The following is a 19,229-nucleotide window of genomic DNA, read 5'->3' as shown; positions in this document are numbered from 1 at the left end:
GGTGAAGAAAAATGGTCTTATAATCTATGCACTTTATACTTTGGTTGTGGAAAATATAAATAAATTATAACCCCTAAAGCTCATAAAGATAATGAGTCCTGACCTTTTTACAGCTGTCAATCTTGACACAGACAGCAATAATGAGTTTTTTCTCAGCTTTCAAGGGCATTTTTCCAAGTACTGAACATGCAGTTCAATAATTTTCTTCACTGATGTTGTTGTTGGGCTGTTAAGATGCACTTAATAATTAATCTTGTGTTTAAGGTTTCACAGGGATATTTTCCTCGACTGCATCGTCATGTGTTGATGTCTCATTCTGTATGGGATTTATCATCCTATGATTTGTCTGGATTGATCTGGTTTGGCTTTGATTTTAAGGCAAAGGCAAATTTATTTGTATAGCACAATTCATATACCAGGCAATTCAAAGTGCTTTACAGAAGCATAAAAATACATTAAAATCATACATTTAAAAGAAAGAGAGAAAGAAAGAAATTAGAAGAGAATAGAAAAATAAAAATAGAATAAAATACATTTAAAGGAAAATTAAAAACAGAACCAGTAAAAGACAATAATTTAGCATTTTAAAATAGCTGTGTTAAAACACCACACACAGACACAGACAAACTTTAACTTAGAATAATGCTAAGCTGTTTTGTATCTTTATGGCTTTCTGACCCATATGTCAATGCATTTGCTGCACAAACTCTAACTTTCCAACTAGAACATGCAGAGAGTAAGCGACAGGTAGTAGACATAGCAGGCCTTTCTTTCTGGGATGACAGAAAGAAAACAGTTGTGGTTCCACAGTAAAACAAGGCAAGCAAGATACAGAGTAGGGTCATGCTCGCAAGATCACTTTTATTGGGACTGCAGACATAACAATGATGTTGTCAGACCGGAGCATAGTACAAAAGCGCAAAAAGCAATGATAAAGACTTTGATAAAGACACCTTGTGGCTTTGTATATTAAATACACCACAGCCCTACAATTCTGTAACAAGCCAAGTTTACACTAGTAATTCTGGATCTACTTTGGGATAAAACACCATTGGGTTAATGGAGAGTGGGGATACTATGAAACTAACCAAGCTATATTATGTTTATATATATATTTTCCAGGCACATTTATTAAAGGCAGAGCAAAGAGGGACTCTTTGTCTCTTTGTTCCTCTCTGTGTGGGAGTGTCCGAAGAGTGTTTGCTTTGGCGGCAAAGGTGTTTCATGTGATTTAGCAATTTATATGTAAAAAGGTTCCTTTTAACTACACCAGCTCTGTCTCTTAGGGATCACGGTTGTATGTTAATAATGGTATGTAATTGTTTCCATGACTGCTTTGCGGTGACAGTGTAATCGCTGACTGGATGACATTCAGTTCATTAAACATGAAATTCATGAGCCGTGCTGGAGTCACAGAAAGTGCAGTGGTGTGAGACCAGAATCCAGGGTTCACATCCAGACTGCTGTCTGTGCTTAAAGGTTCAGCCAACAGAAGCACTTTGGTTAAGGTTCAGGAAATATCGTGATTTTGACTTGACAAACAACAGAATAAAAATTGCAACTACTACAAACACAGACAACTTTGCTTAAATTGTTTATCTGGAATTAAACAAATGTTTCTATTTCTCATGTTGGATGTGATTTTTTGTAGGAAGAAGTCTGAGCACAAAAATGTCAAACATGCATTTCAAATATGGCTGTGGGTACTCTAGTGGCCATCATTACCACCACCAAGTTCAAGAAAAAGATAAATGAAAAATAGGGCTGCACGGTGGCGCAGCAGGTAGTGCGCGTGCCTCACAGCAAGAAGGTTGCTGGTTCGATCCCTGGGTCAGGCGGGGCCTTTCTGTGTGAAGTTTGCATGTTCTTCCCGTGCATGCGTGGGTTCTCTCCGGGCACTCCGGCTTCCTCCCACAGACCAAAAACATGCTCATTAGGTTAATTGATGACTCGAAATTGTCCGTAGGTGTGAGTGTGAATGTTTGTTTGTCCTTTCATGTGGCCCTGCAATCGGCTGGCGACCGGTTCAGGGTGTACCCCGCCTCTCGCCCATTGTAGCTCCAGCCCCCCGCAACCCCGAAAGGGATAGGCGGTATAGATAATGGATGGATGGATGGATAAATGAAAAATAAATAAGGAATGCAGCCAACACACAGGAGTAGTTTCTTGTTTTTGGTTTTCCTCCTGTGATGAGCAGCCTATGGCCTAATGCATTTTAGAGAAGAAAAGAAAATTCATGTGCTGACTTCAAAGCAATCTTTCAAAGTACAGAGTAATGTAGAGGAGTCTTAAGTACAATTTTTTTTTTTAAATGTGGTGGATTGAAAGTCATAATAACACACGGAAAATGGCACATATATACGCATAAATATATGTTATACATTATATGTTTGTGGAGTTGATGTGCATGTGAACTGTTTGTAGAGTTGATGTGCATGTGAACTGAATTACAATGTGAACTGCAAAATTGTAGTAAAGGAAAACTGTGAGTCTTGGCTGGCAGAATGTCATTACATTTATGGTACAGCTGTGTCATTGTGGTCTGGCTTCATGAAAGTCAAAGTGCAAAGTGCAAACATGTGACAATCATGAGCAAACATCCAGATGGTTAATGTGTGGCAGGTGGAGTAAATGCAGCACATTTTCTTGTGGGACAGAGAAAAACCCAACAATAACATCCATTTAAAGGTTCTTTGGTGTGTCCGTTTGCTTTTTGCACATTATTTTCCGTTTAAAACTATGACGAACTTGTTTTTAAGCGCAGTTAAATAAGAAACAGCTTGCAGTATGTCTTATTGCCTGTAAGGGGCAGCAGTGAGCTATCTGACATTTACTTTTAGAAGAAGAAGAGGAGCAGCAGCAGCGTAATGACGTCACATGGTGAGCTCATGATGGCGGTTGATTTGACTCCTCGCTTCAGAAGGTTGAACAGCCAAACGAGAAGTTTTCGTGAAAATATCCAGCATGGTAAGATCCGAGCATTAACGTTAATTAATTCCGAGTTAGCAAATGTCATCTTTATATAAATACAACTACACAAAGCGCAGCTGCGTACATAAATGCTAAGACGTGGAGTCTAACGTCAGCATTGACATTAACGTTAGTAACGTTACGTTGGACGCCACGGACGTGTTGTTAGCTGTTGATTATATCTTGTTAAAATGTTTTTATAGAGTTCAATTGACGTTGACATCCAGGGACCTTGTTTAAAGAGTCGCATATGGTTTCTAGAGGTAGTGGAGGAAGTATTCAGAAAATTACCTTCAAGTAGCCATAGCAAGCTGTAACGTTATAAACACTCCATTACAAGTAAAAGCACTACGTTAAAAACGTAAAAAAAATACGTAATCGTTTGCCAACAAAGAGCAAAGTGGGGAAAAGAGCGTGACTTCTTTACGTACTTTAGAAAATTATGTTATTTGATCGTTATTACGGATGCATCTGTGTGTAAACAGCGTTTTACTGTTGTAGTCGGTAGACGTGGAGCTAACTTTAGCTACATCACTTACTATCGTTATCGCTCCTTTTACACTATTTTCAATCTTATTTTTCACCATGCAGCATTCGTGCTTCACGTCTACCCTTAGAGAGACAGAACAGGTTTCAACCCCTTTTCCACCCTGTGTCTCCTAATAGGCTTCTCTGGGCCCTTCGGTGCCACCCAGCTGTGGCACAACATCATCCAGGCCCTGCAAACCCAGGTGGAGGTGCGCCGGTGTAGAAGGCATCTCCGTGCTCATGCAGAATGCTTCACTGGCTCAGACGCAGTGGATGCTGTCCTCAGTTATTTAATGCAGAATGTGGTGTTTTGCACAAGTGAAGTGTCTCGCCTCAAGGCTGCTCGACTCTGCCAGGCTCTGATGGAGGCCAAGGTGTTCGAACCAGTGGGTACGAAGCTGTTTCGCAGAGACAAGGAAGTGACCTTTGAAGACAGCAGCTGCAGCCTTTACCGTTTTCTGGAATATAAAGTGTTAGCCAATTCTCCCATGAAGGAGTGCAGCAGTGACACAGAAAATGTGCCACCAGATGAACAGGAGATAAAGAGGAAGAGGAGTTCCAGGTTTTTTTTTCCGTAAAATCATCTCTCTCATATGTTGTAGTGGTGCTTAATCACATTACTATACAGTGATACCAAAAATATTAAATGCACTGCTTTATTACCCAGCACCTCTACACAGACATGAATGTTTTTTAATCACCATGATGCTTCTTGTTGTCTCTGGAGGTTGAAGGAACTGAGGACCATCTCTAATCCCCTTGCTGTCGGACCTTCAGACAGGAGGGTTGAGATGTTGCTGAAAACCATCAACCTGCGACCAACCTTCGCTCCAACTCTAAACACAGCCACCAATACTTCTGCCTTTCTGTCCAAAGCTGGTAAGCCTGAGCTAATCTGTCTGTCTTTGCCAAATGGTGGGTTCCCAATACAATGGAACAACGGTCCTTGACAGTTTATGGTGGAAAGATATTTTTCTCTCCTTCTCCGCTCCCCAGTGGTGGATCAGGTTTGGAAGCAGCAGACGCTGCTGCAGCTGCTGCAGATTGTAGAGTTGCCCATGCTGGACTGCATCCTGACCTCTCCTGCCAGGGTTCAGCTCCAGGCCTGCAGAGCCCCTCTGGCCACCCAGGACCTGGTTATCTCTAACACATGCCTGGAGCGAGCGCTGCCCGACACCCTTAATCTGCCCCAGTCAGTGCTGTGATTAATACTTTCAGTCTTTTTTGCACAGTGCACATCAAACTAGGTTCATGCAAACTGATCCTGTTCATGTATTTTCAAAAGGACAAAAATTTTCTTGTGATCATTAGACTTTGCAGTTTACTGTCCCCACAGTTACAGCAAAAAAACATGCTCTGTTTCGTCACCCTTTGTTTTCAGGTTTGATGGGTGGCTGTCGGCAGCGGCAGACTGTTTGGAGCTCTTTCCAGACCAGCTAATTGTGGTTGCGGGGGAACAGCTCAGTCAACAAGGTGCTGATGCCATTTCAGAATATGACCAGGCAGAGCAGATGGCAAGCCAAAAGAGACTGCTCTTTGACACCATTGCCAAGTACTACAGCGCACAGGAAAAAGCCCCACTTCTCTCAGGACACCACCTGGACATACATGCTGCAATTCTGAATTTGCTGGGTGAGGCCAGATAAGGCTAAGAGGGATTTAATGGGTTATGTCTTTGTCATATTGAAAATTGTGGAGAGAGATTTGACAACTCATTCTGGCACACTGGTGTGTGTTCATATGAAGCAGTAAGTGACAGTGCCTCTGTGGTTTGTATGAAGGTCAGTGCTTTTTGCCTCCACATGAAGATCATAGTCCTTTTCTGGCTCCTGTCTTGACCACACCTTGTTTCTTTCCAGATGAAGGGAAGATGCAGGATGCAATCAAAGCATCTCAGCTGTGTTTGAGACTGCTGGAGACGAGCGTCAGAGATGAACTCAGGAGGTTACTGGCCTTTATGGCCACAGCAGCTCATCCAGACGCTTGCCGTCTTCAGAAACAGGTAGCCCACCTCCTTCACCAAACCACAGTCAGCTCTAGCTTTTTGTGTACTTGAAATAAGAAATACAATTAACTGAAAAGTACAGAAATAAAATGTACCATTCAAAACCAGCTTGGGTGTAAACCATCTGTACATTGTTCAGTTGCTTTTTTTAGATTTAAGTGTAGCTTTATTTTGTAGTATTATATCTAAGGTTGCATCAGTGGTTAGTTGAATATGTTGTTGACTTAATGTTGTGTTTTCTTTCAGATTGATAACAGGACCTTGGTCTGCCGCACTTTTCAGAGAGCAATCGTGCAGAATCATGAACTTAATCGATCCCAAAGTGAGACCCTGGTGCTGTTTCTCATGGGACATTGCACTGAGCTCTTTAAGGTAGACTTATTTTTTTTATTTAGGCATCACTGCCATGCTACTTTAAAGACAAAAGAGAAGATTTTCCTATTCAATCATTGGACTGTAGAGTTACAGTAACATGTTAGTCGTAAGTCAGTTTAATCCTTTCCAAGTTCCATCACAAGATTCAGCATTTTATTTATTTCCTTGACTCCTTTTCCTGAATGCAGACTCCGACATCCCTTGTTGAAGCTGTGAGGAGAACACTGAGGACTATGCAGCAAGGAAAAGACCCTGACTCAATTGCCAGTAAGTAGAATACGACTAGAACCCTTCAGACCCTTCTTGTATGTATATAACTTTATACATAAACACAACAGTGTCAGTCCATAATCTGTTAATGCTCCACTACAAAACTTACGTCCTCTTCTCCACTGTGTGTTGCAGCATTCACCTTCTGCCAGCAGGTGACGCCACAGGAGTACGAGAACCAGCGAGAGGCTGCCACGCTGGAGAGCCTCAAACAGCTTCTTTGGGACATTTCCTCAAGCAAAGCCATACCTGTCAAGGAGAGGAGGAGGCTGCTCAAAGAGTTCGAAAAGCATCACCCTGTGGTCTTCCTCCAGCATCTCGCCAGCACCTTCTGAAACATGCAGCTGAAGGGCGTAGGCTTGACTTCCTAGTTGCACTTCATGAAGTCAGTTGGAGGTGGTACGGCACTTACACTGGAGATGGATGATACTTGACTTTGGATGCTTTCAGCCACAGTCACACCTCTCACCTCATGTCTAACATCTGTCTGGTGCTGCTACAGTGTAACAGCATGGCTGTAGCCTTCCCAGATTCCTTACGTCACAAGAGGCCTATAATAGTTCAGGTTATGTCTGTAGATATTTTATTTCATGTTTTTTTTTACAGTTCTTATCTGGATGGGTTAGAAATCTTAGAAATTTTGCAATTTGATGCAGCATTTTGATATTTTTGTTTGTTTAAGCCATTGGCATAATTATAATTGTTTTGCACTAGTTTAATAACAAATCTCATTGATGATATCAGGTTTCTAATCTGGAGTAGTAATTTTGAAATTGTACATTAGTGACACTGGTTTTATGTTATAAAGGTGAATAATGTTTAAAGAGGGCATTTGATGTGCGTTCGATTGTTCTGCCTATGCTATAGAATACAGTATACATGAAGTATAAAAACTTAAAGGAGATTACTAATGTGTTGCTGATGCTGTATTTGGGTAAAGCTAATGTGTTACCGTTATGAGATGTTTATTAGGGCTTTGGAAATAGATCTGGGGTTTGCAGAAGTAATGCTGTGCACTAACTTCGGGCATTAATACTTCTGCAAATGAAGAATAACTAAATTATTGCAGCAAATGTTTTTCTTGTTTTGGTTTTTCAGTTTTACTGTAGCGTGCTGTAGTGTGGTCAGGGAAAAACACTGTTAAAAACAACACTAATGTAGCTGAATACGGTTTAACACAGTTGTAACTTGTTAGTAATGGAGACATTTTTTTAAGATTTCAAAATGAAAACTAATATTAAATAAAGGCAGAAAGGGTACAGTACTGTATGAGGCTGACCATCACTCAGCTTAATTTCTTGTGTTTTGGTTTTGGGGATTTGAACATACTTTTAGTGCCAGTATCTTGGTCAAATGTCTTTTTAATTGTAACTTCTGATTTTATTTGAAATGTGGACATTGTGTGTTTTGATGTAAGATGTGTGAGACATAATGACTTTATATTGTCAGCATCTTTTGTTCTTTACATACACTGAAATCATGTTAGAATGCACTTTATGATGCTGAAACATGCTTTATTTTCTCTTGAAATAACGAGACTTAATAAAAGTTGAATTGATCCTTTCTCAAACGTGACTTTGCTGTAATTCCTCTGAGTGTGTGTATACTGGTGTAGTCCCTGGACCCTCAGTGGTCCTGCATCCAGAGGTCCCCAAAAATGAGATAACCCAAATAAAAGGCCTCAATTAACAATTGTACAACAAAGTACAAGCACAAGAGCATTAGCAAACAAATGCACTTAATGTACTTTGAATCAAAAGTAAAATTACTCATTATGCACAATAGCACCTGAGCTAATCTGTGTCTCCTGCATGAACTAGTAATATTTATAAAAGGTGTAAGTCAGGATGTTTGTGAAAACTGAATCAAGAGATTTACACTATATATACACTTTATTTGCACAGAAATGATGACGATTGATAAATAAATAAATAAATAAATGAATAAATAAAGGTGACGTAGATACACATGACTCCATTAAAAAACCCGGAAGTAGGGTTGTTCATTCACTCGCGCACTAAGCTACCTCATTCCGTACGCTCCGGGAAGACATGGGGGCTGTGTTTCACAGCCATAACTGACAGCGCTACAGCTGAGAGACTACTTACAACAAGAAATACAAGTGAGAGCCCTTTTCGTATCAAGGTAAGAGGCTGGAGGGTTTCGGAGTGACTGGTCTGGATCGAAACAAACGATATGTGACTGGCATGACAGTAACGTCACTGTCGACTTAAGCGTTGTTGGCTATTTAGCTTGGGTAGGTAGCCACCGTGATCTGTTTGCCTAAAAAGTCTTTGGCGGTAGCCCACAGATTGCAACGATGATGTCAACCTACCAGAGCTACACAGACAGAGAAGAGGTTAAAAGAAGGTTTGGGAAGATAGCTGTGAACGATGGCGTTAGTAATGTTGAGCTGTGCTAACGTCAGTTGTGTGTGCGCGTAACGTTACACGCTACACAAGATGATAACTTAGCTAACATCAAGCTATTTCCAAATCAGACGTGACAGTCATCGCTGTGCGACGAATATCACATTCAGATGCTGTAGCCAAAAGCCAAAATTCTTGTTTAACCTCACACGATACATGTTAGCAAGCTGCTGTTGTTGAACTGCCTGGTATCCTGGCGGCTAGCTAGCTAGCTAGCTAACGGCTGAGCTAGAAAGGCTCCGTGGATCAGGTGCGTTTGGTGAGGTGAATGTCCAGAGCGCTGCTCTCAGTTTACCTGTTTGTCTGGCCACGAGCTAGCTAACAACTCATGTTTACAGATGTCAGATCGTGACTGCCATCACAACTCCAAATCCATTCCTCAAACCTGTTGCAGATAAAAGCTCTTATATCTAAGGTAATATCCGGTAATAAATAGGTCATACATTTGCGTCTGTTTTATGTTGATTGCTTTGGGTTTTTTTTTGGTTCAGACCCTCCTTTAATCACCATGCAGGTATGACAGTGATGACACAATGTTGACAATGTAGTGCATCGGATTTTCTTGTCATCATGCCAGAAATCCTGCAATATGCCTCAGCAGAGCGCCACTTCTTCAAAAGAAGCTATAGTATTATACTGTATGCTGGCTTAGACCCAAGTAGACCTGGCTGTTGTAGAAAATGTACAAAATGAGGGAATGAAAGGGACTAAGATTGACACACTGACATCAGATTGAGCCATGCTTATTGATAGATTTCACATCCATCCTTCCATCCATCCATCCATCCATCCATCCATCCATCCATCCATCCATCCACCCTGTTTGCATAGACCCACAAATTATGATTAACATTCATTTTGCTTTGAACCATGTCAGACTGATGCTCAACATTTATTTTTTCACCTGGGAATCTGTAAGGAATTAATTATGCAAACTGAACCATGTGCATCTGGATTTCTACAAAACAGCTTATTCGACCTTGTTGCAGTGCAGTGAAATAAACATCTGTAAACCCACTTAAGATGGATAAGACCCTGAAGAAAATGCTCACATAGAAGTAATTTGGCTACATTACTGTCGGCCATGTTCTGTTGTCTGACTTCCTGTTGCCTAACATGCTGTCAAGTCATTGTGGAGTGTTTTGAAAGAGAACCTTAATGTGACATGTCTGAGTCATTTTAGATTTTTGGGGACAGCTTGGGCTGTTATGGTACTTATTCTGCTCGGCCGGCACAGGCAGGACGCTGGTGGGCACTTCGATGTGCAAATATTGAAGCAAGTGTAAGAGTGCATGTCTAATGGATTGTTGAAGGCTTTTGTTTAGCTGGAAAGGGTTAGGCTACAGTGGCCTCTCTCAGGGATTATGAAAACTATTGTCATTTTGACATTTGACAGACTGGTCTGTACCTCGTAGATAAAAACTTAGATTTGTCTTGACCTGCTTACCTGTCCTGATTGGTCTGTCATCCACCTTCAGCTGCCAGGTCAGGCCTGAACATGGAGTCAATGCTGAACAAGCTAAAAAGCACCGTCACAAAGGTGACGGCGGATGTGACCAGCGCTGTCATGGGCAACCCGGTGACACGGGAGTTTGAGGTCGGACGTCATATTGCCAGTGGGGGTCCTGGCATGTGCTGGAGGATCTACAATGGCACCAAGAAGTCCACCAAACAGGTGTGTGTGAACTTTCTCCCTTTGACCAGAGCAGGTCTGATTCATAAAAGTCAAGATTTACGTGGACAGACAACCGACTGTGCTGGTGCTGATGTTGAAGTCAGCTGAGATCTTCCCTCATGGGGAGTCCCTGTGAGACTGAATGAAGTTAATGTCAGCTGCTGTCTTTGACCCCCCCAGGAAGTGGCAGTGTTTGTGTTTGATAAGAAGATGATTGACAAGTATCAGAAATTTGAGAAGGACCAAATCATTGATTCGCTGAAAAGAGGGGTGCAACAGCTGACCAGACTGCGTCACCCCCGTCTTCTGACTGTGCAGCATCCTCTGGAAGAGTCACGGTGAGCAACGCATGCACACACACACACACACACACACACACACACACACACACACACACACACACACACACACACACACACACACACACACACACACACACACACACACACACACACACACACATATTCATCAAGGACAAATTCCCTGAGTCAGAGCTCAGAGAAGGGCTTGACATTCAAGGGGAAAAACTGCATAACAAATCTATTTGTCTGCCTTTTGTGTGTGCATGTGAGCAGAGGCTTGTCATGATCAAAAGACTGCTCTCTGAATAATAAATGTCCCCTGAGGGTAAAATAAGGTGAAGCCTGTCTTGTGCTTACTCTCTTTATACCACTCTGTCTTGGAATGGAAGCTCTGAATTCAAAACACTTTCCCGTCTCTGCTTCTAACTTTGCTTCTTAATTGTCTGTGCAAGAATAACTCAACACTTAAAAAGCAGCCGTTTCAAATTATGCTGATGTTATTCCTGTATTTGGTCCTCAGAGACTGCTTGGCGTTCTGCACAGAGCCGGTGTTTGCCAGTTTGTCCAATGTGCTGGGCCAGTGGGAGAACCTGCCCAGCCCCATGCCCACCGACATCAAGGAGTACAAACTCTACGACGTGGAGACCAAGTATGGCTTGCTGCAGGTGAGAATGCAGACAGCTTAGCTTGCTTGATATAGGGCTGCAGCCCTATGTTTTATTATTATTCATTTCCATGTATTTTTTAAATTAATTCTTAGATGAGATATTCTAGAAATGTTTATAAAGATGTCTGGCTAACATTTTTAAAAGCCTCAAACCCCAAAAGATTCTTTCTATCCCTCATAGTTGACAGAAAACCAGCAAATATTCAATTTAACAAGCTGAAATCAGTGAATCTTTAGCATTCTGTCTGTAAAAGTTTATAAAATTATCATAAAATATCATCAGAATTATCTATTCAGTGCATAAATTGTATTTTTTTTACCTTGTAACTCATCAACCTCTGTGCACATGAGTAACAGTTCCGTTGCACTGTTCACGTATCAAATGTATGACGAGACATTATTGAATGAGAATTTACCGGTTTGTTATTATAAGCGTACTAAATTGTAGTTGTCTGGCAGGTTTTAGTACCTTTATCGGCCACATCTAGAAGTCCAATATGCATTCATACAGTGTGATGTTCCCAAAGCCAGTTGAACCAGTGCAATTCCATTCCTCACCTGTTAATGTTATGCTGCTCTTTCAATCAGTTTGATATTAGGCCTCATCATTTTTTTTTGCCACATTGACCCACATTAGTCTTTATTTCTGTTATCTTGCCTTTTCCACATCTTACAGTATATTATCTAAACTTGAGCTCCTGTCGACTCTGCTCTTATTTCCCCTGACATTTTCATTTCTCTCTCTCCTCAGATCTCGGAGGGTTTGGCCTTCCTCCACAGCGGAGTGAAAATGGTCCACGGCAACTTGTGTCTAGAAAACATCATCCTCAACAAGAGTGGATCCTGGAAGATCATGGGCTTTGACTTCAGCATCTCCTCGACCAACCCCTCAGACGCTGAGGTGTGTTGAAGACTCCTGTTCCCTCAGCACTGTCTGTCAGGCAGGGCCTTCGAGATGTTCTGCCACAGTAATGTCTGTCAGTATTGTCACACCCTGATATTCTCATGTTCTCTCACCCTCTTCAGCCTAAGTACACCTGTAAAGAGTGGGAGCCCAACCTCCCTCCGCTCTGCCTCCCCAACCCTGAATACCTGGCCCCTGAGTACATCCTGTCTGTCAGTTGTGACTCGGCCTCTGACATGTACTCGCTGGGCGTGGTGATGCATGCCGTCTTCAATGAGGGCAAGCCTGTTTTCCAAGTCAACAAGCATGACATTTTTAAGAGCTTCAGCAGGCAGCTGGACCAGGTTCGAAATGATCATACGTTTTTCATAAAATTGTGGACGCTTGAGAATGTCACTTGAATTTGGGAGACATCTGGTCTTCTTGGGAACAAATGTCTTCATGCAGGCTGCAGGATGTCTTGTCCAGATTTGACTGGACTTAGTAGTAAAATGGAAATATGTTTGAAATAATCCTGATGATTACGACATGACACACTCCAGCTAATGGGCATTTTCTATATTCCTACAAGTGAAGTCATGCAGCAGATCCCAGCTGTATTCCAATGAAAAATTACCTACTGTAGCTCAAACGTGTGTTATTATATCCAACAAACACTGATTTTATTCTTTCTCTGTTCTCCAACTGTAGCTGAGCACCATGAGTCCAGCGCTGTTGAACAAGATCCCAGAGGAGGTGCGGGAGCACGTCAAAATGCTGCTCAGCGTCACACCAAATGTCCGACCGGATGCAGACCAGATGACCAAGGTTTGCATTGTTCCGACATGCATGAAGATGCAGAGAGCAGCATGTTTTTACTCTGTGTGCTAACATTGGTGATTCCCTTTTTTTTAATGTGTGAAATTCAGATTCCGTTTTTTGACGACGTGGGTGCCGTGACCCTGCAGTACTTTGACTCCCTCTTCCAAAGGGACAACCTACAGAAGTCCCAGTTCTACAAAGGCCTCCCCAAAGTCCTGCCCAAACTACCCAAGGTAGTACAACCAAATGTCTAATATTGTAGTCTGTATTCTCACCCTCTGCGCAGAAGCATTTTGCTGAGATTTGCATTAAAAGAGGCTTTATGGGACTGCTTTTTTCCGTACTTTCATCCATCCTGTTTTGTTAGACATCTAATGAACTCACTGTGAACACACAGCGTTGCAGTTTGAAGTCCTACTCATTCACAGCTTCTGGAACCCATCCGTTTTTTCTTTCTCTCAGCGAGTGGTGGTGTATCGAATCTTGCCGGCACTGACCTCTGAGTTTGTCAACCTGGACATGGTTCCCTTCGTGCTGCCCAACGTGCTGCTGATTGCAGAGGAGTGCACCAAGGAGGAGTACGTGCGCCTCATCTTGCCTGACCTCACGCCTGTTTTCAAGCAGCAAGAGCCCATTCAGGTAAACGGAAACGCAGAACTAAACACATGCGGTATGAGGTTGGGTGTTGAACATTATTATTGTGGTGTACGCATGTGTTGGTGAGCTAGCAGTGCACTCAAGTAATAACGTGCACTTTGTAAAAACACTCTTTAAACCTCTGCATGATGTCTCTCTCTGTATTTTTCTTTCCATGCTTCTTCAGGCTAGTAATATGGTGAGTGGGCTCTGCTGTGAATACGCTCCAGTCACATCAGCTAGTTTGTGCATTGTGTTGTCTGTAGTACTAAAAGCTGCCTAAAGCCACTGAAAGCACTGCCTCTGTTAACTTCCACTTACTGCTCGACTCGTGTAGAAAATAACGTAGAGTTCTTCTTGCTTTTGACTTTGTTTTCCTCACTGGGTGCCTGTGCTGTGCAGATCCTGCTGATTTTCCTGCAGAAGATGGACCTACTGCTGACCAAGACACCGGCAGAGGACATTAAGAACAGCGTGCTGCCCATGGTCTACAGAGCTTTGGAAGCCCCCTCTGTACAGATCCAGGTACAGGGGGGATGTGGGGCTGCTTAGTATTTGAGGTGATGCTGAGATTAATTGAACACAGTCAGTCTTGACTAGAAACGCATCCACCGGATGGATTTCTGAAGGAGCTGCTGTACGCCAGATTTTTTTGAAAAGGCCAGACACTGTCAGAAATATTTTTAGACCTGTTTGACATTTCTGGTTGCTTTGTTCCTTTCGATACCACCTCTCTGAAGTACGAACATTGTAAGAATAGTTGATTTGATCATTTTTACTTGGTTGGTGTTTATTTTTAGCATTCTGCTTGGAACATGATTTTCCCCACCTGCTGTACTCCCCTTTCAGCGCTGCCTTGAGGGCGCAGTAAGAGCGAATGTACTTGGCATCTCTAAACGTTAGATTTCATAACATCTTATCTGTGGTCGAGCAGGAGCTGTGCCTGAACATCATCCCGACGTTTGCCAACCTGATTGACTACCCATCCATGAAGAACTCCCTCATTCCCCGAATCAAATCAGCCTGCCTACAGACCTCCTCGCTCGCTGTGAGTCTCCATCAGCCACCTTCTGCTCTCAACTTTTACCTTTCAGGCTGTCTGATGAAGCAAGAAAGCAGACTAAGCATAGATGATGATGATGGGGGCAGACATAAAAACTGACTCAAACGTCAGAATGTTTGAAACCGTCCATGCATTTGACTTTTTCTATGTGTCTTCCTTTGTTACTGTGTAGGTACGAGTGAACTCTCTGGTGTGTCTGGGGAAGATTTTGGAGTATCTAGACAAGTGGTTTGTCATCGACGAGATCCTGCCCTTCCTACAACAGATCCCCTCCAGAGAGCCAGCAGTACTCATGGGTGTTCTAGGTGAAGAGACTGGACACACTCCCACTTCCAGCGCGTGTGAATTGAAACATTTGTGCGACCTCTTTGCTTAATGAGTGCTCCTCATTTCAGGAATCTATAAGTGCACCTTCAGCCACAAGAAGTTGGGCATCCCCAAAGAGCACCTGGCCACCAAGAGCCTGCCCCACCTTGTCTCTCTTAGTATAGACAACAATCTCAACCTTAACCAGGTACTACACAGCCAAACACACATACACACCTTTGCATTTTTTTTACCAGCAAGTCTGTGCAAAACAAATTGTTTTTTGTTTACCTACTCTTATCTTGCGTTTCAGTTCAACTCGTTCATGGTGGTCATACGGGACATGCTGAGTCGCATGGAGGCTGAACACAAGACCAAGCTGGAGCAGCTGCACATCATGCAGGAGCAGCATAGGTGTCACATCTTTAAGTCACTCTGTACTATAACCTCCTTTTTATTCCCTCTGATTAAATATAAAATGGTTTTACACAATAGTGGTGATTTTATATCCAAGAGCATTTAGGGGAATTGGAAGCAATTAGCCGTTGATACTGGCCACATGAATATGATAATGGTATGACTAATCAAGCTTCTCTAAAGGCCTTCTGCTCTCTGATCTTGTCTCCTCTAACAGGAGTATAAACATCTCAAACCCAGGAAACCAATCAGAGGACACCAAGAGCCCTCCCAGCACTACTAACCAGGTGAGAGGTTTACTCTCTGACAGCCAAGTAACAGATTAGAGATGGAAGTATTCTCTTCTGCATTAAAGGTTCCTGAAATAGACTGGAAATGTCATGTTTTATGTCTCTGTGCTGCAGTGATTCCATTTCTTCTTTTCCCCCTTTCAGATTGATGATATCTTTGGCAGCACTGGGGTTAATGGGAAGGAAAATGGATCTGCAGCAGCGGCCCCACAGCCTAATAGAGTATGGAGACAATGTCATACCTCATTTATGAAAAACCGTCACCTTTGCTCATTTAGCATGCGGTCCAATTTGTTCATGGTCTCTCTTCGTCTGCACCTCCCCAGATGTCTCTGACTCTCGAGGAGAAACAGCGCTTGGCTAAGGAGCAGGAGCAGGCAGCCAAATTGAGGAACCAGCAGCCATTAGCGCCGCAGACCATCAAACCAGCCTCCACCACCAACACAAAGGTAAAGCCAGAAAGCGTCTGTGCGCACAGAAAAATGCTCAAACTGGTGATGATAAATCTGACACCATTTTACGTTGCAGACTAAGGATCTGACAAGCAGCCTTCTCAACAACATGACATCGCTCAACAGCCTTTCTTTGGCCAACACAGCACGCCCAGCCCCAGTGCAGGGCACCACCATTGCTGCCTTCCCCTCCTCCAACCCCATGCTGGGCCCCATGGGCGCGCCGGTCTCCAACGGTTTCAACACATCCATGGGCTTTCAGACAGGAGGCATGGGGATGGGCATGCGGCCCGCAGGCCCTGGCCTCTATGGCGGCATGGCCACCACCACCAGCACCCCAAACTTTGGAGCCCTCGTGCAGAATCAAGGATCAATCGGACAGACAAATAAAGCCCCCGACATGTCAGCCTTGGACAGTCTTTTTACACCCAGCCAGCCCAAAGTCACCCTCAACCAAATGACTCCAAAGGCCGCACCTGGCACCAGCACCCCTTGGCTCAATCAGTTCGGTTCACCCCAGAACGCTCAGACTCCGATGCAGGGTGTACCAGGGGGGATGGGAGGGGTACCCAGCGGCTTTGGGATGCAAGCAAACCCTTTTTTCAGCCCGCAGAACTTTTCTCAACCGGCCGCCGCCCCCAGCCCGAACCAAAGTGGAATTAAACACAGTGCGTCTGTCAACAACGATCTGAAAGACTTATTCGGCTAAACGTGAATTAAAAAAAAAAAAGAAAAAGATGGCGGGTTAAGTATATTCTTTTAATAACTTTGGATGGATGAGAATTCTCACAGAACAAAACACTGAAAATCCTTTCAAGAGTGTCGCTGTCTGTATTTTTAATCCGACTTGGTTTAAATTTGGACTCTCGCTCACATTCATCTGAAAATTAACCTGCACCTGAATTCCATTTCTACTGGGCCCGAAAGACAAAAGGTCGGGGGGGTGGGGACTTCTTCTCTATGCTGTGTACTTTAAAATGCTGGGGGTTTCCTACTGTTTTGTACTTGACATTCTTGCGAGTCCAAATAACGTGGGTTGAGGTGAATCCCGACTCGGTTTCTTCAGGAAGATTTTGTGTTCATACCGTGAATGATCGAGTGGACGGAGTGGATTTCACTCAGTGAACAAGTTGCGTCAGACCACCACTTCAGAATTAGCTGAAGGCTTCTGTATCTTTATTGCTTGTCCAGACTATTTTAGGATTTGCTGCATGCCTGAAGTGATCAGAGAGTTGGCTTAAAAACCAATACGGCACACATCAAAATGTCTGAGCCCGGTGGGAGGTAGCTGGAAGTGTAGCACCGACGAGCCTGCAGCTGCTGATCAGCCGCCAAAAGAAATCTGAAAGGGGGGTGTAGACACCTGACAGCCCAGCGGTTCCAGTTGAGACGGGGGGGGGACAAGTAGCCCCACTGCAGTCCGTCTCCATGGTAACTGTGTCTCTGCAGCACAGACTGGACTGGTGATCCACGCTGGTCTTCATTTCCCCCCCTTTGGTCTAATTTTTTTAAATCACCAGTGTCAAATGTTGCTTTTTTTTTTTTTTCTTAATTTGACATCGAAGCTAGTTGAAAAGGGAAGGTTTCGTTTTTTAGTCAAAGTCAGTGGATGACCAGCACACCTCCTTTATATCAGTTGCTTCAAAAGGCGGGATGAATGACTGACCTGTGACCGATGAGAAGCTCTGACAGCAGTGCCCTTTCAGCTAGATGCTAATGCTAAAGGCAGTAAACGAGGACCACATGCACTGCTTCAGGCTGTTGTGCCTTACGTGGGCACATGTAGAAAAGTAGATGGACAGCGCTCATCTGTTACTCAAGTATTAATATTTTCTCTTTTCATCAGCTCTTTCTTGAATTCCTTGCTTTGTTGCATGTTACTGAAACGGATCTAAAGTTTGAGTTGAGCGTCTTTTCTAAGGACGACTCCAGTGACCAATGACATTTTATTTCGCACATCCGGCTGGATTCGCTCTGAAGTACTTCAGGGGCAGCATTTCAGCATTTCTGTTGATCAGTTTGTATGATGACGAAGATTTCCACGATATATTTTGATTTCAGCACTTTTCAGCCGTCAGAGGACCTGTGCTGGTGACATGAAGTGTAAATATATAGTTATTTAAAAATGGATTGCTCTGTGAGGGCCTTAGCATTTTTATGTCCTTGTGATCATGGTGAAGAGGCCTTAGATGAGTTGTGTGCAATAATCCTTATCGGTTGTTAAGGGTGCATATCGATTGGCTCAAGCAGCCGTTGATGTGTCCTTACTTTCATTTCCATCGACCGACAATAAGTACAGAGGTCTGTCGGATTTTCTTGACAACATTAATATATACTCATTCTAAATCGTACATTTTTGAAGAGAGTTATACCATTTTAGGGTTTTTAGATGCACCTTGGTCACGCTGTGTTTCTGCTGACAATGATTGTTGCTAACATGCTGAAGTGTAACGTCTTTTATTTGGTTAACTTTTGTTTCTGTAGAAAAGGCGAGCTCTCTCCAGCCGCATGGCAGTGTTACTCGCTCGTGAATTTGACTCGTCAGGTTCTGTTAATTTCCCAATTTTTGTCAAATGAGATGACACGTTTCTGTGATTTGCGGTTTTTCATTTGCAGATCGGCATTAAGTGTGTGGCAGTTTTGATTTCATCTCAAAGTGGACATCCTGGAAGAACCCCAAATCAGAAAACTGAAGCTTATTCTACAAGATTGTTTGTATACCACTGCTGTCACGTGTGTAGTGTGGCCCTTGTTTTATGTGTTGAGGTGCTGGTCTCTGAGGTGGTCCAATGAAAATCTGTACATATAAAGGAAAGTACACAATCTAATGCTCTCAAAGGGTGGTCATTATTTGTGTGATGGTTTTAAAACACTACATCGGGCAGTGAAGCGAATGTAACTTTAGAGACGAAAAACCAGCCAACGTGCACTTCATCATTTAAACTGATATAAAAAACATACATATTTAAGAGTTCTGGCTTTGTAGATTCATTTTCAAGGTAAGCACTGACATTTAATTTTTCTTAATATTTACCAGTGTATACCAGTGAAGAGGGTCTCCTGAATGGCTCACCATTCAATGAGTGCCCTCGTTTCCTCAGATGTCATTTGATTCGCCATCGATTTTCATAAAAAATGT

General features: G+C 42.9%; 2 protein-coding genes across 4 annotated transcripts; both read left to right on the top strand.

The window, feature by feature from the left end:
* Positions 1-2,891: 2,891 nt before the first annotated feature.
* On the top strand, positions 2,892-7,012 carry depdc4 (DEP domain containing 4). The gene is made up of 9 exons (XM_070992207.1): positions 2,892-2,967; positions 3,637-4,060; positions 4,226-4,377; positions 4,495-4,690; positions 4,880-5,130; positions 5,358-5,500; positions 5,750-5,875; positions 6,067-6,145; positions 6,284-7,012. The coding sequence occupies exons 1-9, from the start codon at positions 2,892-2,894 to the stop codon at positions 6,481-6,483; spliced, it is 1,647 nt and encodes a 548-aa protein (XP_070848308.1). The 3' UTR covers positions 6,484-7,012.
* Positions 7,013-8,169: 1,157 nt separating this feature from the next.
* Positions 8,170-18,918, top strand: scyl2 (SCY1 like pseudokinase 2). 3 transcript variants are annotated; one of them, XM_070991590.1, is made up of 19 exons: positions 8,170-8,293; positions 10,056-10,252; positions 10,433-10,590; positions 11,075-11,219; positions 11,973-12,122; positions 12,248-12,469; positions 12,816-12,932; positions 13,034-13,159; positions 13,389-13,565; positions 13,750-13,761; positions 13,965-14,087; positions 14,497-14,610; positions 14,798-14,930; positions 15,021-15,139; positions 15,245-15,345; positions 15,566-15,635; positions 15,783-15,860; positions 15,965-16,087; positions 16,167-18,918. In XM_070991590.1, the coding sequence occupies exons 2-19, from the start codon at positions 10,076-10,078 to the stop codon at positions 16,797-16,799; spliced, it is 2,778 nt and encodes a 925-aa protein (XP_070847691.1). In that variant the 5' UTR covers positions 8,170-8,293; positions 10,056-10,075; the 3' UTR covers positions 16,800-18,918. The 3 variants fall into 3 exon arrangements, with proteins under 3 accessions (XP_070847691.1, XP_070847693.1, XP_070847692.1); XM_070991591.1 differs by having other exon boundaries at positions 8,251-8,270; XM_070991592.1 differs by lacking the exon at positions 13,750-13,761.
* Positions 18,919-19,229: the final 311 nt, after the last annotated feature.

Source organism: Chaetodon trifascialis, chromosome 22, assembly GCF_039877785.1.
Source record: "Chaetodon trifascialis isolate fChaTrf1 chromosome 22, fChaTrf1.hap1, whole genome shotgun sequence".
NCBI lineage: Eukaryota > Metazoa > Chordata > Actinopteri > Chaetodontiformes > Chaetodontidae > Chaetodon > Chaetodon trifascialis.
This window is presented reverse-complemented; position numbering and strand designations above follow the sequence as displayed.

Excerpts from the sequence above, each read along its gene's own strand:
- depdc4 (XM_070992207.1), top strand. The coding sequence starts at position 2,892 with ATGGCGGTTGATTTGACTCCTCGCTTCAGAAGGTTGAACAGCCAAACG. Across the intron at positions 2,968-3,636 it reads TCGTGAAAATATCCAGCATG|GCTTCTCTGGGCCCTTCGGT; the intron begins GTAAGATCCGAG and ends GTCTCCTAATAG. Across the intron at positions 5,131-5,357 it reads TGCAATTCTGAATTTGCTGG|ATGAAGGGAAGATGCAGGAT; the intron begins GTGAGGCCAGAT and ends GTTTCTTTCCAG.
- scyl2 (XM_070991590.1), top strand. The coding sequence starts at position 10,076 with ATGGAGTCAATGCTGAACAAGCTAAAAAGCACCGTCACAAAGGTGACG. Across the intron at positions 11,220-11,972 it reads CCAAGTATGGCTTGCTGCAG|ATCTCGGAGGGTTTGGCCTT; the intron begins GTGAGAATGCAG and ends CTCTCTCCTCAG. Across the intron at positions 15,636-15,782 it reads CTCCCAGCACTACTAACCAG|ATTGATGATATCTTTGGCAG; the intron begins GTGAGAGGTTTA and ends TCCCCCTTTCAG.